Raw genomic sequence first — 19,319 nt, forward strand, 5'->3', positions numbered from 1 at the left:
TTGTTATGCATTCTTGGTAAGTGCATCCTTTTATCATTATGTAATACTCTTCTGTCCCTGGTAATTTTCTTGCTCTGAAGAGTATTTTATGTGCTGTTCGTCAGCTATTCTTTTCATTCATGTTTACCTGGTATGTCTTTTCTCATCCATTTTCTTTAAACCTACTTGTATCATTATATTTGAAATGAGTTTCTTGTAACTTTTTTTAATGGGTCACTCTGCCAATTTTATTTAGTGTATTTGCATCGTTACATTTACTTAACTACTGGTATATGTATTAGGACTTAAGTGTGTAATGTTATAACTTCTATTTCCTTTATTTTTTCTTTTTCTTTTCTGACCTTTTTATGGATTACTTGAATATATTTTACTATTCCACGTTTTACTATTTTCTTTATAGAGTGATTTGGAGTTTTTTTTGTTGTTTTTTTTTGTTGTTGTTGTTTTTGGTTTTTATCAATCACTGTAGATAATACTGTATATATACACAAAACTTTACATTGTACTAGTGTGGTATTTTACCACCTAAAGGGACTTGAAAATGAAATATTCCCAAATTATTTAGGTTCCTTAACTCTCTCCCATTTATAATTTAGTTTTCTTTCTTCTTTTTCTTTCTTTCTTTTTTTTTTTTTTTTTAAGATTTTATTCACTTATTAGAGAGAGAGAATGAGTGGGGGCTTGTTGGTGGGTGCTGACGGATAGGACAGAGGGAGAGGGAGAAGCAGACTCCTGGCTGAGCAAGAAGCCTGATGTGGGGCTTGATCTCAGGGCGCTGGGATCATGACCTGAGCCAAAGTCAGTTGCTTAACCAACTGAGCCACTCAGGTGCCCTGTAATTTAGTTTTCTTAAGTATTATCTCTATGTACATTGAGAACTGTATCAAATAGTGTCATTTTGATTTCAGCAATCTACTATAATTTTAAAAACTCAAGAGGAGAAGGGTGATCTATTTAATTTACCCATGTATTTGTTTTCATGTTCTTCATATCCTGGTGATAATCTTTTATCTACTTTGTTTGGTGTTAATATAGCAACTCCAGCTTTCTTTACATTAGTGTTAAGATGCTAAGTCTTTTTCCAACATTTTAACCCGTTGTCACTTTAAAGTAGGCAACATATAGTTGTGTCTTAAAGTTTCAGGATCTCTGCTTAATTGGGGATTTAGACCAATTACATTCACTGCAATTGTTTTTTTGTTTGTTCCTGTTTTTTTTTTCCTGACTTATTTAAAATTGAGTGTTTCATGTGTGTGTAATTCTATTTTATTTTTTTCCTTTGTTGGATTACTGGTTGTTACTCTTGTTTTACTGATAATTTTAGGATTAAAAATATATATCTTTAATTTGTCATAGTTATCTCAAGTAATAGGCCATTTCACATCCATTTCACATACAGTATTAGTACATCACAGCAGTAATATACATGTCATTTATTGTCTTGATCTTTTGTTCTTACACATTTTACATTGATATATATTAAATATTAAACTATATTCTGGTTTTCTTTTTTTTTTTTTTTTTTAAGATTTTATTTATTTGACAGAGAGAGAGAAATCACAAGCAGCAGGCAGAGAGGCAGGCAGGGAGGGGTGGGAAGCAGGCTCCCTGCTGAGCAGAGAGCCCAATGCAGGGCTCTATCCCAGGCCCCTGTGATCATGACCTGAGCCGAAGGCAGAGGCTTAACCCACCCACTGAGCCACCCGGGCGCTGCTGGTTTTCTTTTAAACAGGATTCCTTCCCTCTAGTTAATTGACACATTCATTACCTCACATATTTCCTTTTTTTTTTTTTTTTTTTTTTGGTGAGAGCATTTTTAAGTTTTATTCTCTTAGTAGATTTCAGTTATACAATAGAGTGTTAGTGACTAGATCTTCAGACCTTACTCATCTTATGACTGAGAGTTTGCATTCTTTTACAGCGTCTCCCTATTTCCTCTATTCCCCAGCTCTGTCAACCAATATTTGTAGTTTTTTCCATTTTCTCTTCTTTCCAGTACTACACTTGTGTGAGATATTTTCCTTTAGTCCTTCATGTCTTTTATATCCACTTTGACATTTTCTGTTCCTTTTCTTTTTAAATTTCTTAAGGGAACATGCTTTCAATGTATCTTTGTGTTTTCTAATTCTTCCAGCTATGCCTCATGTAGTGTTTAGCTTTTCCATTGAGTGTAATAGGGGTTCTGGCCTCACTCCCAATTCTGTTTATATCTGATATTGGGAATGGACACCTAGCCTGTATTTTGAGAGACCACGGATGCCTACTCTCCAGAGTGGTGTTAATGGTTCCATAAGAGGTTCTTTTGTCATGATACATGGAAGTAAGAATGTCTTTGCTCTAATTCCTATATTCTTCAGAGAATATTTTTATAAGTTTTGAAGCAGTAAGCAATTCTGAAGGGACAGTTGTAGGGGCAGTAGGATAGATAAAGATATAGGCATTTATTTAGTCTTGTTTGCTGAGAGAGTTTATGATTTAGTAGGACGGGCCCAAGAATGTGCATTTTTTGAATTTTTTGTGATGCTGATAACAGGTGGTCTGGGGAATATATTTTGAGAACTGCTGGATTAGGTGGTATCTTGACTTTGAGTTCTGATTCCTTTACCTTGAACAAGGGTATTGTCTAGCTTGGGGATAATTTTATTAACACAATAAAAGTTCTATAACAATTTCCTTTGGTACCTAAGTAGCCTGTTTAAAATCACTGCATTAATGTTTTATTTTTAGTGATCACTCAGGATATGTTCGTCCAGTACCAGTGCCACGCAGTTTAAATAGTGATATTTCCTATTTTGGTGTTGGGGGCAAGCAGGCTGTTTTCTTTGTTGGACAATCAGCCAGAGTAAGTAAAAAGATTTCTTATAAATGAAAATTGATTGAAAATATTTTGAGGTTGATTCTAAGTGTGTTAACCAGTTTAACTTTTAGGAATTTTTAAAGTACTCTTGTTAATATTTAACAGATGATAAGCAAACCTGCAGATTCCCAAGATGTTCATGAACTTGTGCTTTCTAAAGAAGATTTTGAGAAGAAGGAGAAAAATAAAGAGGCAATATATAGTGGATATATTAGAAATAGAAAGGTATGATACATTGTAACTCATTATAAAGTTGTTACTGATGGACAAATGATAGAGACAATTTTTCTTTCAATTTCTATCCGAGATACTTAAACTCTTGCTTTAAAAACTTGAAGGTATGACATTTTCAAATTGTGTTATTTTTCATTTTTTTCCTTTAATCATGTGAGTAGCAAACAGTGACTATTTACATGCTTTTTCAGGCTGGAAGTCTTCAGGCAACAACTTGTCTCGTAAAGCTAGGTTCCCGGAAATTGCTCATAAGATTGTAAACTTTTTTCCTTATACTGAGATTGAATTTTTAAATCTTTTTTGGTCTAACAGTTTCAAGTTAGAGTAGAAAACAGTTACAGGATGATAGGCTTTTAGGAAATCAGAGCTCCAGAGAAATAAATGAGTTACTTATTTCTGTTAGATATTTGTATTTAGATTCCAATTTTAGTGAGCATAATGTTAACAAATTTGTATCATGGTGGTGAGTATATATTATTTATTGTATGATTCAACTTTTCTCCACTTGAAACAGTTTAGAATTTTTTTAAATGTTTTTTAAAAATTATTACTCTTTTTTTTTTTTTTTAATTATTATTCTTAAGTAGGCTTCATGCCCAGCATGGGGCTTGAACTCATGACATGGAGACTAAGAGTCATGTGCTGTGCCCACTGAGCCAGCTAGGTGTCCCTATAATCTTTATTTTAAAGTAATTTTGAGTCTAAATTCTTTTCTGATTGTAAAACAAGTTGTAAAAAATGTATAGGAAACTTAAAAATTGTCTCGAATTCTGGGAAGAAATTTCTAGTTGAATTTCTAGTCTAACTTACATGTTCACAGGGTTTTTTTTTTTTTTAATTTTAACTCCAGTGTTGTTAACATACAATGTTATATATTAGTTTCAGGTGTACAATATAGTGACTAAACACTTCCATATATTACTGAGTGCTCATGGAGATAAGTGTACTTACCTGAAACTAATGTAACACTGTAACACTGAAATTAAAAAAAAAACCTCCTTATTGGCATCCTGAGTTGGGGGTGGGGGAGAAAAGTGTACTCTTAATCTCTTTCATATACTTACTTTTAAAAAATATATTTACATTTTTGAGTCCACATTTCTTTAATATTTTAGGTATTTCTCCATTTTATGAAATATTTTTGTACACACACACTTTTCCTAGGTTCATAGTATTTTGTCTGTATTGTAATTTATTCTGTTAAGCATTTAACTTAAAGGATTCTATTATAATTATAAATAAGGACACTGCCATGAATGTCTTTGCATAACATTTTGTCCAAATAAGTTTTTTCTTCATACAGATCATAATTTTAATAGTGTGGCAATGAATTTGAACTTCTTAAATGTTCATGGTGTAGATTACAAATTGCTTTTCTAAAAGGTTAAACCCAAATCAAATACACTCCCCAAAATAGTATGTGGAAGTGCCTATCTGATAATTTCCTTGTTTTTAAAAAAGGAGTGGAGGGGAGTAGCAAAATGCTGGCAATTTGACAGGTGAAAATAATACTTTTTCTTTATTAAATGGACTGAATTCTTTTCTTATATTTATAAGCCACTTTTTTCTATATAACTTAACATTCTCTTCTCTTAAAAGTTCTCCATTTTGCTCATCCCACTTTTTTCCTTTTTAAATTTGTTGCATTTATTACAATTTACACATCTTATTATATTTACATAATAGTATTCCATCTTTGTCATCTTATGTTACTGCCACGAAGACCTGTAAGGTATATCTGTGGAAATATTTGCCATGTCAAAACAGGTGAAAAATAGGAAATAATTCAAGTGATTTTCAAAACTGTACAGGTATGATACACCTTGGGTAGAACTACTATCTCTTGGGTCATTATTTCTGCCATATTTTCCTGTAATTTGTGCTTAATTTGTGCCAACAAATATCTCATGGGTACTAATAAGCCCCTGCTCCTTTTTTTTTTCCCCTGACCAGTCTTTTCCAGCCTACTTTTTGGCTTCTCCAGCTCTCATAAACAGTCTTGTGCATAGAGTTGGTGGCTCTTGATTTACAAGCAGGAGTCTTGCTTTTTCTAGAGGCAGTATACATGCTACTTAACACCAGCAGTTCTCTGATCTGTATTTCTTGTCAAGGCTTTTAAGATTGAGTCACTGAATCAGGCTGGACTCCATCGAGGAAAAATCATTCTAGACACTTCAAACAGAAAAGGATTTAATGAAGGGAATTAGATGCTTGCATAATTATTTGAAGGGCTAGGAACGCTCAGCCTCATAGAAGGATGCCGGGACACTCTGAATTGACCTTCAAGGGATGCTGCAACATCTGCTACAGTCATGTAGCTGGGGGACCACCACTGGATCAGGAATTTAGAAACATCCTGCCCTATCTGTGATCCAGGAGTTGGAAAGGTCTTGCTGGTGCAGTTCTTCTAACAGCAAAACACAGACCTTTTGGCTATAATCGGTGCTTTATCAGTGTTAACGCTTGAAGCTGGAACCTGGGTATATCAGTTGTTCAGTACCTTGTGTGATAACAGAAAACATTAAAGAAATAATCAGGAAATGGCCTTTGTCTCATTTTCCCCTTCTAAATTTTTGGCTGCTACATCTAATTGGTGAAACCTAATGTGCATCCACAACTTAAAATGTAAGGGAGTCTGAAAAGTAGACTTTTGGTTTTCCAGTCTCTGTAGTCCAGGAAGGGACTATAAAAGGTGGGATGAATGGGTGCTGAATACCAACTGATCATGTCTGGGGTACTCATTTCCCATTTCAGTTAGATGCCTTTCTCTAGATGTTCCATGAATATCTCTCACTTTTGGTACATCTGAAATAAAATATTATCTACCAGCCTTTTCTGTTCCTTCTTCTTCCTCGCTTTTCCCCCAACTACTCTTTGCAATTAACAGCATCCCCTGGCCAAGTAGTTAGTAATTATAATCCTGTTAATCATTCACCATTCAGTTCTGTCTTTTAACATGGTTTTTCATCTGCCCTCTCTTCCATCCATTTTCACTGCTTGATTCAGCCTTTCCAGTCTCCTCTCTCATCATGTATTTATCATATACTTTAAACTACCTTGTTTGCCTTATACTCTCAAATCCTTCATGTTCTCATTGGGCTAGAATGTTCTATTCATGTTCTGGGTAAACGTTACCCTCTTCTTAACTCTGTAGCTCTTGGTTCATATCTTTATAATGGCACATTGTTTTGTAATTATTTGTTTTTCATCTATCAGAATTTGTAGGGAGGGAGGGCACTAGTCTTATTTAATTCTTATCTTCCTTGTGTCCATGTTGAGTCATAGAACTTCGAAGTGTTCAATAAATATTTGGTAATGAACCTGCATCACTAGTAAACTCAAACTAATCCACTAGCTCTCAAAGTGTATAAAATATTACTTGTATACTATATGTTGTAGTTGTAATATTAGTGTATAGGGATGCATTGGAATGGTTTTGGAGAGTTTGTTTTTATTTTTAGGAAGTGGTAATATATGCTTATTTTAAAAAAATCAGCCAGCTTCCTAGATATAATAGTTCAGTGTGTATCCTTAAAAGCTTATGTATATAGCAACATACATAGTATGTATATATGCATGTAATTTTAACACATAAAGTCTTAGAGTAAAAATCAAGACATTCATAATTCTTATCCACAAACACTCCTTACTCTTTCCCCTCCCCACTTCCCTTCTAAGCAAGCTATAGTCTCTGAAAGTGGACTAGGGTATAGGATTATTTTATTCCCTTTTAAATACAGTGCCTTTGGGCTAAGCCAGCTGGTTTCAGCCTACATCCCAATTTTCTTGAGCATGGAGGGCTGGGCATTTATTTGTCCCCACCAAGTTAAGTGTTAGGTATCCCAAGTAAGGACTCATTCCATCCTAGGGTAAGTAAGTATCTTCCGTTTTTTTCAGCATTTTTAAACTCAGTACACACACACACACACACACACACATACATTTTTACCTTTTATGATTCTAAAATTGATTTAATCAGCATTGTGGTATAGGGTGCTCCTGTATGTATGCCAGTTTAGCAGTCTGTGTTAAAATATCCTGTTCTCACAGCATTGTTACATACTCAGCTGATTTGTCTTGGGCTATTTTCCTTCAAAAGTTTTTTGAAGCCCATTTATGAAACTAAGTGAATCATATTAAAAATTAATGTAAATGTTATTTGTATATTACATTAAGTGCATTTAATCTGTTGTATTTATATTTACTCTCCTAGCCATCTGATTCTGTTCACATTACAAATGATGATGAAAGATTTCTACATCATCTTATCTTAGAGGAGAAGGAAAAAGATAGCTTTACTGCTGTGGTTATCACAGGAGTACAACCAGAACACATACAGTACTTGAAAAATTATTTCCTTCTTTGGACAAGACAGTTAGCGTAAGTACTTGATTCAGGACATGTTGCTATGTATTCTTTTTAAGACAGAAAATATTAGAGATACATTGAAACTTCTTGGCTGTGTGCTCTGCTTCTGTCTCATTTCCTTCCCTTCCGTGCAGTAACCAGTACTCTAATGATGGCATTAAAACAGTTCTCTGGGGCGCCTGCATGGCTCAGTGGGTTAGGCCTCTGCCTTCAGCTCAGGTCATGGTCTCAGGGTTCTGAGATCAAGGGCCCACATTGGGCTCTCTGCTCAGCGGGGAGCCTGCCTCCTCTCTCTCTGCCTGCCTCTGCCTACTTGTGATCTCTCTCTCTGTCAAATAAATAAAATTTTAAAACAGTTCTCTGTTCTGTAAGTATTTATTGATTACCTGTAACATACTGATAATCATTTGAGGGGCAGGCTTAGAAGACCTATTATAAAATTTAAAATAAACTTCAGTGATATCTCTCTCTCTCTCTCTGTCAAATAAATAAATAAAATCTTTATAAAAATAAATAAACTTCAGAATGTATCAAATTCAGCACCATCACGTTCATATTCCCCTTCTGTGTGTCATCTTTATAGCACCTATCATAATCTTCCATACCATGTATTTTCATTTTTTTTCTGCCTTCCCCCATTGGAATGTCTTTTTTTAATGCACTGCTATATCCCTAGTGTTTCCTGTTAAATAGTAGATGCTCAGTAAATGTTAATCAAATGAATGCATGAAGTCTGTTAAAATAATGTATGCAAATGTATTAATAGTACTGAAAATAAATCTTTGGATATCTATTCCAGGAAAACTTTTAGAGAGTATAACATATTCCATTAGAACAAATCATCAGAATATTTAATGGTTCTTAGTTTTTTTCCATAGTTATATAGTAAGTATCATTTAGTGGATTGCTTCAGTAATTTGCATTAGTCCACATTACTGAGTCTTGCAGAAATGGGTACATCTGCACGAAATTCACTTTTTTTTTTTTTTTAATTTTTTTTAAGGTTTTATTTTTAAGTACTCTCTACACCCAACATGGGGCTCCAACTCAAAACCCTGGGATCGGGAGTTGCATGCTCCATCAACTGAGCCAGCCAGGTGCCCCCCACCCCATTTTATAAAAGTGTTTTTTCACACTTACTCAAAAGGCTATTACACTTAAGATTATTTTATTTTATCTTTTAAGATTATTTTATACATAAATGCATACTAATAGTTTAAATTTTTTCTTTAATGGGAAAATTATTTTATTTTAATTTTTTTATTTTTAAGATTTTATTTACTTATTTCAGAGAGAGTGTGAGAGAGAGAGAGAGAGAGAGAGAGAGCATAAGCAAGGGAAGGGTATAAGGAGAAGCAGACTCCCCACTGAGCAGGAAGCCCAGTGTGGGAGTTGATCTCAGGACATTAGAATCATGACTTTAGCTGAAGGCAGACATTCAACTGACTGAACCATCCAGGCATCTGGAAAATAACTTTATTTTAAGAGTACCTTTTCTGTTGTGGAATATTGATATTTATTGACTGTAACCCAAGAATTTTAAATAGGACTTGGGAATTTTTATTCTCTAAATCCATATTTCATTAGCTATTTTGTAATTATTTCTTTTAACTAAAGGAACTCAGTGTACATAACACATAATTAGAATATAATCTTGCTCAACAAATAATAACCTATTATTTTAACCATTCTTTGAAACCTATCTGTTAAGCTAATTACAACACTCTTTCTAAATGTGTTATTTTAACCTCACTGTTGATAATGATGTTAACACTTTTGAGGTGCATGAAGAAAGACCTGAAGGTTTCCACTGATTTCCTTTTATCTCAGTGTTTTAAAGAGTAGCTAGGATAATTTTTTAAAAATTAAAATTCGTACGAAGGAATATTGCAAATGCCTGTTTGAAGAGTAATGATAGACGTTTTTTAGCCTTGAATTATCTCACCAAAATATCTTTTAAAACATTCTAAATTAGTGATTTTTGAAGGGATAATGTTGAGTTTATTAAAGCTAATAAACTCAACATTATCCCTTCAAAAATCACCGATTTTGGGGGGATTGTTGGAGTGAGATTGTCTTGCTATAGGAAAGGAGGGATGAGAGTTACAGAATGATACTCATATTGAGAAGATAATTTAAAGATACCTAATCCTGCGTACTCCCTGATATTTAAATCCTTTCTAGAATTCCTGATAAGTAAATTATATTATAGTCTCTTGCCTTCTGGTTTTCATTTTTTTGGTAAACTATACTTTTGGAAGGTATAAACTTTGTGGGCTTTTTACGTTGGAAAGGCCTGGATTGTAGTCCACCTTTTAAATTCTAGTTCTGTAACATTAGGTAAAGTATATAAACCCCTTGCATCCCAATTTCTGTATCCGTAAAATGAGGTGTAATAATACCTCCATCTTAGGATTGTTTTTACCATTAAATAGGATACTATATTTAAGAATGCTTAGTATTAAAAAAAAAAAAAAAGAATACTTAGTATAGGGGCGCCTGGATGGCTCAGTCAGTTAAGCATCTGTCTCTTGATTTCCACTCAGGTCATGATCTCAGAGTTATGAGATCAGGCTCCATGTCAGGCTCCCTGTCTGTTTGAAATATTCTCTCTCCTTCTCCCCTTTTCCCCCTGCATGCCCCACCCTAAAAATAAATGCTTAGTATAGTGCTTAGCACCTACCAAATAGTATTTATAAAATATTTTTTTGTGGATTATTCTAAGAGCTGTAATTTTATGAATTAAATTGAATTAAAAGTATAAAGTTATTTTTCTGTATTTTAGGCATATTTATCATTACTATATTCATGGCCCAAAAGGAAACGAAAAGCGTACATCAAAAGAAGTTGGACCTTTCAACAACATTGATATTGAAGTAAGATAAAAAATCTTTCTAAGAATATTACAGATTATGAGTATCTGTTCCAGTTCCAAGTGACTCTGGATAAGGAAAATCAATTAGACCATCTCTCTCCCTGTGTTTCTTGGAAGTACTTTGGCAATTTGATATTTAAGTAAAGAGATCATTGCTAGATGTATTTGGGTTTTGAACCTTTATTTACTATAGTGTTTGATTTCTCTTTTTCCTCTGTCTTCTGTAGAGATATGAGTAGTTGCTGAGCAGCATGTCTCAAAGCAGGGAGAAAAAAGGGTATAAATGTTTCTCTTTGTTCATAGAAGTCTTATGACAATGAAGTAAGATTTAGAAGCACAGAACATTTGAATATTGGGTTCTCAATATCCTTTCCCACGCACTGGAAAGAATTTCACATTATCCTTGTCCCACTTCCTACCTCTAAGCATGAAACTTAAAATGTACTCCTGAGTATCTGTTCATCAGCTCTGCTTTGCTCTTTCTTTGCTTACATTCTGTTTTTTTAGTAATATATTATATTCCTTATTGAGATGCTACTTACTGGTTATTTAACCCATATATAAATATATATATAATTAAGCTATATGATTACTTATATAAGTACAAGTTTTTGCCTATTCTGTTGTTAGATCATAGTTGCGAACAAAAGTGAATTCACCATAGAATTTAATTATTTTTGTTTTATTTTTATTTTAGATTTCTATGTTTGAAAAGGGGAAGGCACCTAAGATTGTCAACCTAAGGGAAATAGAAGATGACATGCAGACGTTGTATATAAACACAGCATCTGATAGTTTTGAGTTCAAGGCTCATGTTGAAGGAGATGGTGTAGTGGAAGGGATTATTCGATATCACCCTTTCTTATATGATAGAGAAACTTACCCAGATGATCCATGCTTTCCGTCAAGTATGTTAATTTATCTTAGCTACAAAATGTGAAGTTGTGATTTAGGATTTTTTAACAATTATTAGTTGGGCTGTTAAGGCTAGATAAAATAAAACTTTGTTCCTTATGTGTATCTTAGGTGTTTATAATTTTTATGATTCTTGATTTTTGTGTGTATTCACTTCCAGATGAATAAAAAAAGCATTGGCTTTAAAGAACATATGTTATTTTCTCATGGATTTCTTAATGAACTTTTAGCTATGTACTGCATATTAATCCTTAAATGTTCCCCACATTGTCTTCCCATTATTTTTGTAGATATTTGTAAAGAAGCTTTGAACTTTATATAATCATGCCAGTTTTTTCTTTATGCTTTCTAATTTTGTCTTGCTGTGGAAAGCCTTCTTAAACTTCAGGTTATAAAACGATCCTGTAGTTTTATTTTTTAACCATTTTATGCTTAAATTTTTAATGCATTTATAATCTCCTTTTTTGCATATACGAAGAGGTAGGGCTTTGACTTAATATTTTACACGTGAGTACTTGGTTTCCTACCACGAGTTACTGAATGTTACTGTTTTTTAAATGGTTTGAAATATTATTTTCATAATAATAATAAGTTCCTATAAGTACATAGATCTGGATTCTCTAAGGTATTAATGTATTTTATGTTTATATATATGAGTAATGATACTCTTGCAGTTTTATACCATGTATTGATAGCTGTAGGGTGGGAAACTCACTATTCCTTTTTGAAAAAATTCTTAATCTTTTGCTCTTCTGGATAAATTTTGGAATTACTAATTATATTGCCTTTGAAAAATCCTAGTGGAATTACTGAAATTTCATTGAATTCATAGATTAATAATACAAAATTTTCTCATTCAGAATACTTGCTTAGTATATTTTTAGACTTGTGTGTTCTGGAACCAGATTTCCTAATTTGAATCCCATCTTTTGCCACTTTACTGTGTAAACTTTGACAAACTACTCCTTATCACCATATCTCGATCTGTAAAATGGGAGGTAGTTTATTTCCTTGTTGAGGTGTTGTGAATGTTAGGTAAGAAACCACCAAGGCAAATCCTTAGAATAGTGCCCAGCATTACTGAGTAAGTTATTACTCAGTGGCTCTACCTCCCATGATTTTGCTGAGCCCTTTTTAATGTGACATTTGTAATTTTTGCATGCTGTAGACAAAAAGATAAAGTTCTTCAAGTGAGATCTTAAAATAAGAACCAATAGGTTGGTTGATCCAGAGGGGTTCTCTAAAAGCAAAGTGATTTGGTTTGATAGAAAGGAACTTCTTTGTGTTTTTAGGGGGGAAGAAGGGTTTGTTTTGGGTGGGTGCCTTAATGCCAAAATAGCTAGGGTGTTACTATTTCAGGATCATAGTGTTTGATCCTTATTTGAGTATATGAAAATGTTTTGGTAAGAAACATAAAAATGTTATAGACAGTTGTACTAATTATGTGTTTGATGCTTTGTAACATAATAATTCTGTGTCACCTGAATCTGATCTTTGAGAAATTAGTATTTAAAATAAAATTAAATTTAGTATTGATTGATTTGTTCATACTAGGCAGAGTTGTTGCTACTAGACACTGTAGATTTCGCAGTGATTGTTATGTGAACATACTAGTTCCTACAGGAATTATGAAACTTGTTACTTGAAGTACAGGATTCAAGCTTCTGTATTTGTAGGGAAGAGGGCTTCTGCTATAGGGTATAATCTCTGCATGTGTGATCCTTTTACTCTACAAATAGTTTTTAAAGCTTGCAGGCTCAGCAGCTAGTGTAGTATCCCTAACACAGATTGATAAGTATATAAGTAACTATATATTGACGTAAATCAGAGACACCCACTGGTAATGTGGAACCACTTTGGAAATCTGCCTGTCTGAGGGCAAACTAAGAGTAAAGCTGTCATTAGAGTTGTAATGTCAGTAAAGTTGTCTTTATAGACAACAAGCAATGTGAGAGATCTTATGAGCTTTCGATACAGTTTCTCTGAAGCAACTTTAATATTTCACTTAAAGAAGTTAGTTACTCAGTGGTAAAAAATCGCATAAATTTTATAGCAATAAACAGTTTGCTCCACTCATGCCTTTGCTTTAGAATTAAAAGATGAAGATGATGATGATGATTGTTTCATACTTGAGAAAGCAGCAAGAGGGAAAAGGCCTATTTTTGAATGTTTTTGGAATGGACGGCTAATACCATATACATCTGTTGAAGAGTAAGTTTTGATTTTTGCTGAAATTACATTGTTTTATAAATCTAATTTTTACCAATTATAATATTAATATTTTGTTCTGTTCAAGCTTTGACTGGTGTACTCCTCCAAAGAAGAGAGGGCTTTCACCAATTGAATGTTATAATAGAATATCTGGTGCATTATTCACTAATGACAAATTCCAGGTCAGCACAAATAAACTGACTTTTATGGATCTTGAGCTAAAATTGAAAGATAAGAACACCCTTTTTACAAGGATTTTAAATGGACAGGTATGATTTTAAATATCAATCTTGAATATTTGCGTATGTTCTATTTTAGGTACAATGAAAGTCACAAGTAATAGATTTGTACTGATAATTTACATGCTTTTTATTAAATCAAAAGATACATAAATTTTTTTCATGAGCATTTATGTGTTGACATTACTCAAAAATTTCAAACTGATTAGACTGTGTTTGGATAAAATGTACAGATCTTTATTTAGATCTTAATATCAAGACCTTGACAGTGAATAGAAGCTACAGAAGCATGTCAATTTGATGAGAGCGTATGAGAACAATATTATATACTACAAGAGCTATATATTGAAGTACAGTATAAAAATTTGGTAGGCTTAATTTTTTTAATGATTAAGATACTGGTTTTCCAACTAAGTCACAAAAATTTAAGGTGAAATCATTTTTAATTTTGTCCCATTTTTATTTGGAAATGGTATATTAATAGAGTAAGGTATATAAGAAGAAATAAATTTAACTTTATGTATTATCTTCCATGAAAGCATGTAGTGTGAAGATTTTCTTCCTTACTTACTAATTCTTTGAAAGACAGGCATTAAACAGCTAATGCTTAAGTATAATTCTCTTATCTCCCAATAGGGCAAAGAACAGTAAGAAATAACACATTTCCTTATGTATTATTAGAAAACACTTCATTTTCATTTCATGTTTTAACTTTCTTGAATAGGCAATATGTATATATAATATGTAACTAAAAGGAAAAATGTGTTTTGTATAGTAGTGTTTCTCAACTTTCTTTTCATTATCATCCTCATAAGGAGCTTTTTAGGCTTTTTTCTCCCTAGTCATTCCCCCAATGATATTTTCATACTGTAGATATACTGTTTATGTTTACTATATGTATGTATATTCGTGCTTGATAAATGGAAGGAGATTTTTATCATTATTGAGAATGTGTATGGTTCACAGCAAGGAGCCTTCTGCTTATCCCTTTCCCATAACCAGCCAGCTAGTTCTCTTTCTCCTAGTTCATCATTTTTGGTTTATTCTAGCATTTATACAAGGGAAGGAAATCTTTGTTATTGGTAGTAACCATTGAGACCTTGGTTCCAAAGATGATAGCAGAAATTTTCTTTCTTAGCAATGCTTCTGTTAGAAATCTAAAATTAGGGGCACCTGGGTGGCTCAGTGGGTCAAGCCTCTGCCTTCGGCTCAGGTCATGATTCCAGGGTCCTGGGATCGAGCCCCACATCGGACTCTCTGCTCAGCAGGGAGCCTGCTTCCTCTTCTCTCTCTCTCTCTCTCTGCCCGCCTCTCTGCCTGCTTGTGATCTCTCTCTGTGTCAAATAAATAAATCTTTAAAAAAAAAAAAAAAGAAATCTAAAATTATGTGGGAAAAAGCTCCAGGAACATGTTTTAATTTTTTTTAGGTTTTCTGAGGGTGGGATATGTGGGAGGAAAAAAGGAATGAATGACAGTGTTTGCGGTTATATTTGTTTACTAGTAGCTCTATTTCATAGAACATTAAATAAATTTTTTTACAGGAGCAGCGAATGAAAATTGACAGAGAATTTGCTTTATGGCTGAAGGACTGTCATGAAAAGTATGACAAACAAATAAAATTTACATCTTTTAAAGGAGTAATTACACGTCCTGATCTTCCTTCTAAAAAGCAGGGCCCCTGGGCGACATACTCAGCAATAGAATGGGATGGAAAAATATACAAAGCAGGACAGCTGGTAGGTTTAACTTGTTTCTAGATTCAATTTTTAATAGAATTTAAAACTAAATTATTATTTAGTATTAGAATTTAACAACAAAATAATGCATGTATTTGGTTCCTCAGGAGCCAGGAAAGAATGAAAAGGACAAACTGATTTTAATTATATAATTTAGCATGGCAGTTTTTAGAAAACTGTTTGTTCCCCCAAAGTCTCAGTTAGCAAGGTTTTTATTTTTTTCTTGCACTAAACTTTACTCGAATGCTGAGTCTTAATTTTTTTATGTGATACGAAGTAATGAATTTTTTTAAATTTAATTTTTTAAATTAAATTTTTATTGAGTGTCCCACTCGTAAGTCTGCTTGTTGACCATATTACGGAGAATGAAGAGATCTAGGAGAGGTCTTTCATCCTTGGGGATATGATAGTCTAAAATCAGACATAACCTAAATATAAGTAATAGTAAATGAGAAGGGAATAAGTGCTATGGAAAGAGAGATGAATACTGCTTTGGCAGTTTGGTGGGAGAAGAGAGGATTTTCTGACTTTGGATGGGCCTGGGAGAAGAGCAAATCATTAAATTCTTTGGGCAAGAAGTGCATTTGTAAGGACCTTGAAAGAGTTAGAGACTTGGGTGTTTCTACAAATATTACAAAGGTCAAAGGGCATCCATTTACTCTGTAAATTCAAGTCATCATCATATATTTAAAGCTTTGGAATTTGATGTGATCACCAGAGAGGTAGCGTATGTAACTGGAGCCTGGTTTTTCCAATATATGGGGGTGGTTAGAATGAAAAGGATGAGCCAGCAAAGGAAAATAGAATGGATAAACTGATGAGATACAAGGAAACTAGGAGAATATGGTATCCCTGAAGTCACGCGAAGAGTTACAAGGAAGAGGAAGTGATCACTTCTGTCAAATTCTGTGTGGTTGTTGAGTAAGATGCTTTCTCAAAGACCATAATCTGAGCACAGACAATGACACAGGTTAAGTGCAGCAAAACAGCCAGTAGTAAAGTTGGATTGTCCTGCAGTCTGTTGTATGTGGAAGGAAATAGTTAAGAAATGAGCTGAAAAAGTAGATTTTTGTATGAACTATGGTAGTCCTTCTTGGGAGTTTCTATGAAAATTATTCTTAGATTTTTAAAGCCAAGTAAGGAAATACCATTGGCAAGCTTTAAGCCACTTAATTTAAAAGAAAGAATTTGTCAGAGTTTGTAATTACTGTTCAGTAGTCTGAAAGCAACATTTTATGGGGAAAAAGGGTTTGAAGGATATTGGCTTTCATAATTAACTTTGAAGGATTTATGGACCTTTTAGAAAACATGCAAAGCTGTGACATTTTTGTATGAAGAAGCCATTGTGTCTTTACAGAGATTTATTAAGAGTAAGTGCAAAATTTATATAAGTAAATATAAATAAATATAACTTTATTAGAATATTAGGATGCTTTTTTCAGTAATTTTTCTGATACCGAGTTTTTCCTTTGGATGAAACAGTTCTATGAGATAGTTATTAATATTAAGTCTGTTTTAGTAAATACTAAAAGCCTTTTTTCTAATAACTAAATATTAGGTCAAGACAATCAAGACACTTCCTCTCTTTTATGGAAGCATAGTAAAATTTTTTCTCTATGGTGATCATGATGGAGAAGTATATGCCACAGGAGGAGAGGTTCAGATTGCAATGGTAAGATAGCAAGTAATAAAAAATTTTTATTGAAAGTCTCTTGGTACTGTTTACTTTTGTTTAATGCTGAAATAAAGATACTGTAGTTTATATTTTGCTAGCATTTGGTTTTTTCTGTTGGATAAATTATTGTTAGCATGAATTTTTATGTTTCTTATTTGGTGTTTTAAATAATCTATAAAGCTTAATATCTGGATGCCCAACATTTAACAAACATGTGTATGTTATTTCTAGTTGTCCAAGTGATTTTGTAAAGCATTTGTAAATTTGTGAAAACATTTCATCCACGTTGGAGTAAAAATTGGAGCCAGAATTCTTCCTCAGGAGTGAATAACTCCAAAACTAAAGTGGGCTTTATCCTTCTCTCATGTTCTTGTTCATATTTGAATGATATTTAATTATGCTTAAGGAGGTTACCTGGAAAATAGAAATATACTCTGTGGTATAATGTAATAATAGCTATTATGATATATATACTGAATTAGGGTATAATATGTTTCTTCCAAAGAAACAAGTTTTTATGCAGGCAAATTTGAATCATTTTTTTTTGAAATGTTGATGTAAATTTTTTTTTTTTTTCAGGAACCTCAGGCACTGTATGATGAAATAAAAACTGTGCCAATTGCAAAACTCGATAGGACAGTTGCTGAGAAAGCTGTGAAAAAATATGTAGAAGATGAAATGGCAAGGTAATTCACATTTCAAAATGCAGGATAAGAATAACAAAAAACCAGAAAATGAATTGTAGTGCTTTTAACTGTTCTTGAATATGTTGTTATGGACACATAATAGGACATTTGTAGTCTTAGATTTATACATTGTGATGAACTTCTTGGTGTTAAAAAAAAATGAGAGCTCTGGTTGTGAAACAGATTCCTATATTTGTTTTGTATAAAATTTCCTCCTTTTTCTATATCTAAAGTGTTACTGTTAGAGGCACTATGAATCTGGTATGTTAGAAAACAACTTGGTTTGACCTACAACTAGAAGAAAATTGTAGTAACTGTTGAGAGGTAAAGATTAGTTAGGTAAGATTGGTAAAGATTGATGGGGGGATTAGTACAAGAGAAGTAAAGGAAAGTAGAAAAACAAAACTCTTTGTAGCTCTTTTTTTAAATTTTTTGAGGTTTTATTTATTTATTTGACAGAGAGAGACACAGTGAGAAAGGGAACACAAGCAGGGGAAGTGGGAGAAGGTGAGGTAGGCTTCCCGCTGACTAGGGAGCCTGATGCGGGGCCTGATTCCTGGACCCCGGGATCATGACCCAAGCTGAAGGCAGATGCTCACTCAGGCACCCCTGTTTGTACCTCGGGTATAGCTAATGATGCAGTCATTTTGATTCTTAGTGAATCTCACTAATAATTCTTCTATTCTTAAAAGTTCCTCTTCTCTTCCAAAGGTAACTTGTATTATAAAAGAGCAGAAAACCACCAAAAAATGGACAAATCCTGACAATTCTTGACTCTTAATACCAAGAGATTTTGTGTTACTGTTACAGGAGCCACAGTAATAGTTAGGGAGGAAAAAATTTATAGATTATTAACATATAGAAGTTTAGCTTTAACCTTTCAAAATATATCAGAAATAAATATTCAAGTTTCCAGTGACTTCTGTTTATCTCATTAAGACCATAATTAACATAGTTCATGAAACATTAATGTGCTTGTTTCATAATAGGCTCCCTGATAGATTGTCAGTAACTTGGCCTGAGGGAGATGAATTATTGCCAAATGAGATTAGACCTGCTGGAACTCCCATTGGTATGTTTTTTTTTCCCCCTTAATATGGGAAAAATGCTTTTGATGTGCTTTATGTATTTAATTTATAAAAGACTGTGACAAATTAAAATGCAGTATTAAGACCTAGCAGGCTCATCCCCCTTTTTTTGGGTGTAACTAAGACATTCTTATTTTAAATTTTGGACTGATAGGTGCATTAAGAATTGAAATACTGAATAAAAAAGGGGAAGCAATGCAAAAGCTTCCAGGAACAAGTCATGGAGGGTCAAAGAAACTCCTGGTTGAGCTCAAAGTTATATTACATTGTAAGTATGCAAACTAATTTGGATCTTTAATATTGTTCTTAAATGTGTAATACAGGTTTTAATATCTTCATATAATCATTGATTTAGCAATCTGATAGACACAGTAGATTTAAGTTCAGAATTTCAAATGTGTTATGACTAATTTTTTAATGATTTTTCTGTTTGGT

At 33.1% G+C, this 19,319-nt stretch overlaps 1 protein-coding gene across 1 annotated transcript in view; it reads left to right on the forward strand.

Annotated features, from left to right (window-relative positions):
• SMCHD1 (structural maintenance of chromosomes flexible hinge domain containing 1) overlaps positions 1-19,319 on the forward strand; it is a 144,587-nt gene that overhangs the window by 32,300 nt on the left and 92,968 nt on the right. The window contains exons 6-17 of the mRNA XM_080821520.1: positions 2,728-2,842; positions 2,963-3,082; positions 7,305-7,471; positions 10,245-10,335; positions 11,032-11,242; positions 13,340-13,460; positions 13,546-13,729; positions 15,241-15,435; positions 16,994-17,107; positions 17,690-17,796; positions 18,786-18,868; positions 19,039-19,152. Of these exons, the coding sequence (XP_080677646.1) occupies positions 2,728-2,842; positions 2,963-3,082; positions 7,305-7,471; positions 10,245-10,335; positions 11,032-11,242; positions 13,340-13,460; positions 13,546-13,729; positions 15,241-15,435; positions 16,994-17,107; positions 17,690-17,796; positions 18,786-18,868; positions 19,039-19,152 (1,622 nt within the window). The remainder of the gene's footprint in view (positions 1-2,727; positions 2,843-2,962; positions 3,083-7,304; positions 7,472-10,244; positions 10,336-11,031; positions 11,243-13,339; positions 13,461-13,545; positions 13,730-15,240; positions 15,436-16,993; positions 17,108-17,689; positions 17,797-18,785; positions 18,869-19,038; positions 19,153-19,319) is intronic.

This window comes from Martes martes (assembly GCF_963455335.1).
Source record: "Martes martes genome assembly, chromosome: 13".
Lineage (NCBI taxonomy): Eukaryota > Metazoa > Chordata > Mammalia > Carnivora > Mustelidae > Martes > Martes martes.